Source organism: Emydura macquarii, unplaced genomic scaffold, assembly GCF_026122565.2.
Source record: "Emydura macquarii macquarii isolate MOO-44397 ecotype Brisbane River unplaced genomic scaffold, CSIRO-AGI_Emac_v2 contig_554, whole genome shotgun sequence".
In the NCBI taxonomy this organism is placed as follows: Eukaryota; Metazoa; Chordata; order Testudines; family Chelidae; genus Emydura; species Emydura macquarii.
Window position 1 is genome coordinate 7,543,712 of NW_027130691.1, and position 9,293 is coordinate 7,553,004.

Below are 9,293 nucleotides of genomic sequence, written 5' to 3' on the forward strand. Positions count from 1 at the left end.
CCGTTGCAAGCAGCAGTCCCTAGCTATTTACATCGATTAGAAGATTAGAGATCAGTTGTTTGGAAGAACTATTGTTATTTGAAGTCAAGGACAGTTAGCTGAAGCCACTGACTTTGTGTTCAAGGGCCCTTAGGGGCTTTTGACCGGAGCCATGCCGGGCTTCGCGGGCTTCAAGAGCTGTTCCCTCTGTGCAAAGCAGTTTCCTGTTAGTGACCCCCACGATCGCTGCCTCCGTTGTCTCGGAGAGCAGCACCGACGAGAGAAATGCAGGATCTGCAAGTCCTTTAAGCCCCGCACCCAAAAAGAACGGGATGCGAGGCTGAAGTCACTTCTCATGGAAGCAGCGCTCCGACCGGTGTCCGAGCCGTCCAGGTCACCGGCACCGAGTCTATGCTTGGTGCAGAGCGCACCGCCGGCACCCTTCGGTGCCGAAGAAGACCAAGACCGCTGGCACCGCCTCCAAGGACTCCTCCCGGAAGCAAGGAGAGGAGAAGGAGACATCCCAGCCACGTGCCGTGGAGGTTCCTCCGGCACCGGTGTCTCCTCGTAGGGAGCCTCCCCCGACTCTAAAAGGTGGGGGAGAGCCTCTACAAGGACCGTCGACGCCGGAGGCGTTGGATGCGGCAAGGGCCCTCATGACCTTGCCCACGCCTCCGTCCCTCCCTTGGCCGAGGGGCGCGGGACCGGCGTCTCGGGGCAAACCCGCGCTGGGTGGCCCCGGTGGGTGGAGGAACCAACGGTCTCAACCCTCACCCAGACGGTCACGGAGGGGGGAGAGCGCATCCCCTCCGAGCTCCGACTCTAGGTCGTCGAGCGCCTCGACACCGCGGCACCGGGGGTGGTCTAGAGGCACAAAGAGTGGGCGCTCGGCTGTCAGAGTTGACTCCAGTACCACTCAGGAGTCGGACTCGAGCCCTCCCGAGAGTGGAGAGGCGCGGCGCCATAGCAAGGTTCGGGACACCCCCTCCAAGAGGGCACCGACCGTATCGGTCCCGTCCTCTATCGTGGGGGCACCGGCACCGGGTTGGTCGATGCTGCCAGGTCCATCGGGGCAGCAGCCTTCCGTGATGTGGTCGACGCCGTCCATGCCTATGACTCCAGGGCTTTCAGCACCAACCCCACCGGTACCGCTACCGACGGCACCGCCTCTGACGGCACCGGCGACACCAGCACCGTCTTGCGTGGCACCGAGCCTGACGGCACCGTCGGCCCACGCGGCACCGGCCCACGCGGCACCGAGCCTGACGGCACCGGCCTACGCAGCACCGAGCCTATCGGTAACGAGGCATGCACTTGTCCCGACGGCCTCGGCACTAAGCTTCGCGCTGGAAGCAGCACAACGTTCACGGTCGAGATCCTCGACACGTAGCCGTAAAAGCCACCGCTCCTGCTCCCGTGGCGGCAAACGCAGGCATAAGCGGTCCGACCACAGACGGAAAAAATCCTCTGGTTTGTCTAGTCGGTCCTCATCCAGGAGGCATCATAGGCATCGGCGCTACTCTTCCTCCTCTTCATGAAGCCGCTCCCCGCAAAGGCGTCATAAGAGACGGTCTTGAGACTCGGGGCGCCGGGATCACAAGGGGGATGCTGTGCAGTTGCCTGTACCAGGGTGGCAGCCGGGACCTTGGCACTGGCCATACTGGGGTCTGTGGGCAGCTCAGCAGACTCAGGGTGCTGACTCGTTCCACTCTGCGGTGGTGCAGTCTCCTCCTCCACCCTCACAGTTGCCACCACCCATTCCCTCTGATGGGGACTCAGACCCTGAGGAAGGCCCATCTACAGGGCCTCTCCCCTTGTCCTCCTCTTCATCCCCTGATGAAGGCACCTCCAGGGACCATAAGACGCCCCTCTTTGATTTTAGGGCGCACCAAGAATTCCTTAAGCGGGTGGCGAATAAGCTGGGGCTACCGCTTAAGGAGATGTCCGAGGAGGACGACCCATTGTTCGGCCCGTCAGGGTCCTCAGGCCCTTCACGGGTAGCCCTTCCCGTTCATGACAGGGTCATGAGTATTGCCAAGGCCCTATGGCAAACGCCTTCCTCTGTTCCTGCAACATCCAAGGGAACAGAGAGAAAATATTACGTGCCTAAGGAGAATTTTGAGTTTCTCTATAGCCAACCCGGCTTCTGGGACCCTGGTAGTCGATGCGGCGAATCAAAGGGATCGCCAGGGCGGTCAGGGGACTACCCCTAAAGATAAGGAGGCGAGGAAATTGGATTTGTTTGGCCGCAAGGTATACGCCACGGGGGCCCTTCAATTGAGGGTGGCTAACCACCAGGCCCTCTTGGGCAAATATAACCAGAATCTATGGGTCTCACTACAGCGGTTGGTTGCTGCCCTTCTCCTGGACCAGGCAGCAGACCTGGCCACGGTGACACAGGAAGGGGAGGCCGTGGCCCAGGCGGCTTTGCAGGCGGCCAGTGATGCGGCTGACACCGCAAGCAGGGCAATGGCTTCGGCCATAGTTATGCGCTGCTGCTCTTGGCTGCAGGCGTCGGGGTTATCAGTGGAGGTCCAGCAGGCCATTCAGGACCTCCTCTTTGAGGGATCCGCCCTCTTTTCGGAGAGGACGGATGAGAAGTTGCATGCCCTCAAAGATTCTAGGTCCACCTTGAGGCCCCTAGGGCTGTGCACCCCTCAAGCAGCAAGACGCCAGTCTCTCCCTCAGCCTCAGCGCCAGCCACCTCCCCCGCCCAGGCCAGCCCCTAGACCCACTCAGCAGAGGAGGGGACAGGACCGCTTTCGAGGGCCTAACCACCGGGATCGGCGAGGCTCCTCTGCGCGGGCGCAACAGGGAGGAAAAACTGGTGGCGTGAATGGTAATAAACGCTTTTGACAGCGATTGTGAGGGTGGCGCTTTTTCCTTCCCCCTGGGTCATAATCAACCCTTCGCGAATAGGCTTCGGCCATTCTATCATGCTTGGGAGGCAATCATGACGGACCGTTGGGTCCTGGGAGTCGTCCTCAGGGGATACGCCCTGCAGTTTACGGCTTCTCCTCCGGAATCCCCTCCTACCCCGTCAAATATGGGGGACCCCACACACAAACAGCTCCTACTACAGGAGGTCCACTCTCTCCTGGAGCTTGGTGCGGTAGAGGAGGTTCCGCAGACGGAAAGGGGAAGGGGTTGCTACTCTAGATACTGCCTGATCCCCAAGGCCAATGGTGGTCTGAGACCCATCTTGGATCGTCGTCGTCTGAATAAGTATATCAGACGGACTAAGTTCCGCATGGTATCCCTTGCCTCCATAATTCCGGCCCTAGACCCAGGGGACTGGTACGCTGCCCTCGATTTAAAGGACGCTTATTTCCATAGCTCCATTTTGCCAGGACATAGGAGATTCTTGAGAGTCAGGGTACAGGGAGGCCACTACCAATTCACAGCACTACCCTTTGGCCTGTCCTCAGCCGCAAGAGTTTTTACTAAGTGTATGGCGGTAGTGGCAGCACACTTATGCCGTAAGGGGGTTCAGATCTTTCCCATCTTGGATGACTGGCTCATCGAGGGTAGATCGTGTGAGCAGGTGCAGCACAGCCTAGAGCTGGTCTGCGCTACATGCACCAGACTGGGCCTGCTAATTAACGAGCAGAAGTCCACGCTCGCCTCGGTGCAGCGTATAGACTTTATAGGGGCCTCCTTGGATGCCATACAGGCCAGAGCGTTTCTCCCTCGGCCGCGTTTTGAGGCAATGGTATCCCTGATCACAGCCTTACAAACGTCTCCTATGACGACAGCCAGACGCTGTTTACAGCTGTTGGGACATATGGCAGCCTCTACGTACGTGGTGAGGCTGGCCCGCCTTAAGCTAAGGCCCTTGCAAGCATGGCTAGCATCTACCTATGCACCCTCTAGACACTCACTGACTAAGGTGGTCACGGTTCCCCCACAGGTGCTGTCCTCCCTCAGTTGGTGGAGGGACCCGAGAGAGGTGCTCAATGGCGTTCCGTTCAGAGACCTGAGTCCATCCGTGACCCTTATCACAGACGCCTCGGATATGGGATGGGGAGCCCACATCAGCGGAGGCCTGAGAACCCAAGGGTCATGGTCACCGGAGGAGAGAGCTCAACGTCTGAGAGCTCAGAGCAGTCTGGTTGGCCTGCAAAACCTTCCTCAGGTTCCTGAGGGGCGCGGGCATCCGGATCCTCACAGACAATACAGCAGCCATGTTCTACATGAACAGGCGGGGGGAGGGGGGGGGGGGGGGGGGGGGCGCGCGCGCTCCTCGGCCGGCTCTGTGCCAGGAGGCTATGGGTCTATGGGAATTTGCGGTGAGACACAATTTTCATATCTTTGCCTCTCACCGCCCGGGGATCAGAAACGACGAGGCAGACCGCTTAAGCAGGTCGTTTTCACCCCGACACGAGTGGTCACTTCACCACGAGGTAGTGACTTCAGTCTGCCGTGTGTGTGGGGCACTCCCCTTCTGGACCTCTTCGCATCCTTCCGAAACAAGAAGTGCCCAAGCTACTGCTCACTCAGAGGTCGCGAGCCGGGCTCCCTGTCCGACGCGTTCTTAATAGAATGGTCGGGGTCCCTGATGTACGCCTTTCCCCCCATCCCTCTCCTCCCCCAAGTCCTTCTCAAGAGCAAGAGGGACAAGGCGGAGGTCATCTTGATTGCCCCGGCGTGGCCGAGGCAGTTCTGGTACAGTACACTGCTCGACCTATCCATTGCTACGCCGATCACACTCCCTACCCGGTACGACTTACTCTGCCAGGACCAGGGTCGCCTTCTGCACCCGGACCTGGACTCCCTCCATCTGACAGCTTGGAGACGCCACGCAGGTTACGTACCGGGCGAAGTGGAGGCGCTTTACGACTTGGGCAGAGACCAGGGGTGTTATTCCTACCTGCTCGCCCATACAGGTGATTCTAGGATACCTTCTAAGTCTTAAACTCCAAGGCCTGGCCTTGGCCTCTTTGAAGGTACACCTGGCAGCTATTTCGGCTTTTCACCAGCCGATGGAGGGACGGTCGCTGTTTTCCCACCCCATGTCAGTTAGATTCCTGAAAGGGGTGGAGAGAGTGTTTCCACAGGTTCGAGACCCTGCCCCCCCCCCTGGGATTTAAACCTGGTCCTCACCATGTGGACAGGACCCCCCCTTTGAGCCCATGGTGACATGCTCCCTGCTACTCCTCTCCTGGAAGGTAGCATTCCTGGTGGCCATCACTTCAGCCAGGAGGGTCTCTGAGTTGAGAGCACTAACTTCGGAGCCCCCCTATACTGTTTTTTACAAGGATAAGGTCAGGATGAGGCCCCCACCCAGCCTTCCTTCCCAAGGTGGTGTCCCAATTCCACTGTTACCAAGATATTTTCCTCCCTGTCTTTTTCCCGAAACCACACGATTCGGCTGAGGAACGGAGATGGCATTCGTTGGATGTCGGGCGGGCCCTGGCACACTACGTGGAGAACAAGACCCTTCCGCAAATCGACACAGCTATTCGTAGCAGTGGCTGATCGGATGAAAGGCTCCCCGGTCTCCACCCAGCGAATCTCCTCTTGGATCACATCATGTATTAAGCTCTGTTACGAGCAAGCGAAAGTGCCACTACCTGGAGTGATAACAGCACATTCGACCAGGGCACAGGCCTCTTCGGCTGCCTTCCTGCAGAACGTGCCACTGCAGGATATCTGTAGGGCAGCCACCTGGTCATCAATTCATACGTTCACGACTCACTACGCCATTGTTCAACAGGCGAGAGAAGATGCAGCGGTGGGCAGGGCTGTGCTGAGCAGAGCCGCTCGTCTGACTCCTACCCGCCTCCAAGGGTATGGCTACTCAATCACCTAAATTGGAATGCATATGAGCAATCACTCGAAGAGAGAAAACAAGGTTACTTACCAGTAACTGTTGTTCTTCGAGATGTGTTGCTCATATCCATTCCAAACCCACCCCCATCCCCGCTGTCGGAGTCGGCAGAAAGAAGGGACTGGGGGCCCACGGGGCCAGCAGCGCCCTTTATACCGTGACATGAGCGCGGCACTCCAGGGGGCGCCTGAGCTGGCCCTGCGGGGCTTGCTAGGGAAAAAGGTTCCGGGAATCTGTGCACGGGGCGCGCACACACCTAAATTGGAATGGATATGAGCAACACATCTCAAAGAACAACAGTTACTGGTAAGTAACCTTGTTTTCTTAGGACTCTGGATGCCTAGAGGGACACAGCACTGCATGTGTCCAGAGGCGAAAACATAGGTACCTAGGGATCTTTTACAGGAAAATCTTAGGCCCTCAGTGAGTGTTAGTGAATAATAGTGATGTTTAGTAAAAAATAAGAGTGACTAGTAACGGCACCTAAGTGCCTTTGCAAATGTAGCTCCTCGGAGTTAGAACAGAGGGCCGGGAGTCAGGACTCCTGCAATCCCTTTATTGCTTTGCCATTAGCTATCTTTTTCACCTTAGGCAAGTATGAAATCTCTACCTCAGCTTCTTCCTCAGTAAAAGAACCTAGTTGACAGGAATGCTAAGGGTCTAGTACTTAATATAAGGACATGTGGACAGAAAGCTGGTGGAGCAGTAGTTAATTATCATTACTGGTCAACAAAGGGGGGAACATTTTTGTAGTTTCATTTCCTTTCTATCAACATTTTCATTTTCACTAAGCTAATTATGAATGTATTAATTCACCAAAGCCATAGGAAGTGCTGAACCAATGCAGCCTAGGGTTCACCATGTCCCATTGTCTGTCCTTGACAGATGTACAAAGGTGTTGAGGTGCTATGCAATAACCTGCCCCAGACAATTAGTGGCTTGTTTATGCCCTGAAGTTGGAGCTCCTTTAAAAACATTTAGCCTAGATAATGTAACTGAAGGTATTTTAATTTTAAAAACTGCTTTGCATGAAATTGGCTTGTGCCTGTCACCATAAGTTGTCTCAGTATTTCAGTGCACTGAGGTTTGCTGTAAACCCATTGTAACAAGGTCTGGCCAGTCCAGAGAGAATGTGCCTTATACAAAAGAATCCTTTTCAAATAGATTCATTTAGCAAGATATTGCTTTTCTACCTGCTGCAGGATGCTTTGTTTCCGGTCTGTATCTGGAAGGAGCAGACTGGGATATTGAGAACTGCTGTCTTGCCAGGAGCAAGCCCAAAGTCCTGGTTGTAGATTTACCTATTCTAAAGATAATTCCTATCGAAGCACATCGGCTCAAACTACAGGTATGAAAATCTTCCCTCAGGGATGGATTGACAGGCTCTTTTACTATTACCACAGGTAACAGCACATACATGTGATTGTCTTAACAATACTGCTTTAGAGATGACTTTGTCTGAAATATACAAGGCATCCCTTTTGTCTCCCCAACTTAGATTTCTCTGCAATTAGGTGGTATCATTTGATGACTCATTTAGTTTTAACCAATTAGGATTACTGTATGAAATGAAAATTGGTGAAGTTCATACACTACCATCACCCTTTCTGTCCCAGCCAGTGATTTAAATTAAGGTAGCCTTAATATCAGACATTTAGGATTCTAATAGTGGCTGCACACTGCTTATATCACCTTTACTAAAGGGTTCAGTTTTGCAAACCCTGACTCCTGGTAAGGATCTTTATTCATGTGATTAGTTCCACTGCAGACAGATGCATGAGCAGGTTTGCTGAGTCATCCCCCCTTGTATGTCAAACAATACTTGTTCTTTTCTTGCTTTAGAACACATTCCGGACGCCTGTGTACACAACCTCTATGAGAAGAAATGCTATGGGCATTGGCTTAGTGTTTGAAGCTGATCTTTCAACCACAAAGCATATTTCCCATTGGGTGCTCCAAGGAGTCTGTCTCACTTTGAACTCCGATTGACACCCTAAACACTCCATTACCCACATCCAAAGTGCATTGGTGGATAAGCTGAGAACAACTTACCAAATCAAGCCGAGAAGCACTGCATCAAGTTTTTTGGGCCTTGTGTTTTCTGGGGGAATTCTACTGATTTTAAACTGGTCCAGAGACATTTTTCAAAATAAGTATGTGTAGCAGTTTTTCCTAAGACATTACAATGTCTTAGGAAATAGTCAATCCTACGATTTCATAAACACAAAGCACCATGCAGTTTGTTAATTTATAGCTAATTCTGTATGTATGTTTAAAGAAGGATTTTAACCATATGTTAATTTGTATTTAACTTTTTCTATACCTTGGAAAAATAAAGAGGATTTTAGTCTTTCAACCTGGAGAGTTCTTAAAACAAAACAATCAAAACAGGGTCAATGCAATCTGTGCATTGGCTGTGTAATCTAGGTAACACTCACAAAAGAATCTCACACACAAATACTGTGATTGGTTGGTATAAGAAATTTTTAATTTCCCCCTGCATCCCTCCTACTGTCTTTCTTTAGAAGATGCTTTCCATGCTCACAAGACAAGGAGCTGGATTGTTCAGTAATACCACAGACTCTGTTGATTTAATTTCCATATCATGGTATCTTACACTTTTCTGCAAACTTTAGACTCAGCCATAGATGGAACATTGGATTACTACTTTCCAGAGCATGGGCCGGTCTATGATGTGTTCAGCGTGTAGAGGATAAGTACCTACTTCCAACTTCTCCTAAGAAGGTGGTTCTTTTATTAGGTTGAACAAGTATTGTATTTTGGAGTTGGTAAAGGCACATCATAGACCTACCAGCATTTAGGAGTCATTATTTGCCCCTATTTGGCGTATGTTTTATCAGATAGGAATTAAGCAGATTCATAGCACAACAAAGCAAGAATAAACGTTGAGGCTAACTCCCACAGACTTAAGAGACCTATGTGTTCTTTTCCAGGAGTTAAAAACTCAAATGCAGATTTTGAGTAAACATATTCCTCTGTATTTGGAATTGGAAGGGGAGGGGAGAGAAGAAGGGAAATAGGCAAGCAGCTAGTATGTTACTGGGACAGACGAAGGTTCTCTAGCAGTGACCTGCTGTGGTGGCTTGGCTAAGTCATTTCAATACACATGTTAAAATGAATATGAGAGTTATCCACTGCTCTAAAATACCTTGAGATCTATGTCTGATGTTTGCTACAGAATTGCAAACTAGGGCCATGTTTCAAACGTCTGTACTGACGGGTTTAAGGATAAACTACTTAAATATTTCTATTTATTTGCTATTAAAGGTCACTAAACCAAAACGCACATTTTAAAATTATGAGTTGAAGGAAAACATTGTCTCAAAGTTTAGTAAATAATTTCTGCTTTGAACTGTAGTTCTCCCCCCCAAATAAAAACCCACAACAGAGTATTTGTACTTCGATCATAATGGACACATTTTTAGAAATGGAATTCTCCAAACCACTTGAAATGTTGAGAAAG

The 9,293-nt window shown here is 51.8% G+C and overlaps 1 protein-coding gene across 1 annotated transcript in view; it reads left to right on the forward strand.

Moving 5' to 3' along the window:
* Positions 1-8,145, forward strand: part of DNAH10 (dynein axonemal heavy chain 10) — a 94,084-nt gene extending 85,939 nt beyond the window's left edge. Inside the window, exons 78-79 of the mRNA XM_067539936.1 lie at positions 7,012-7,157; positions 7,652-8,145. Coding sequence (XP_067396037.1) covers positions 7,012-7,157; positions 7,652-7,798 — 293 coding nt within the window. The 3' untranslated portion in view covers positions 7,799-8,145. The remainder of the gene's footprint in view (positions 1-7,011; positions 7,158-7,651) is intronic.
* Positions 8,146-9,293: the final 1,148 nt, after the last annotated feature.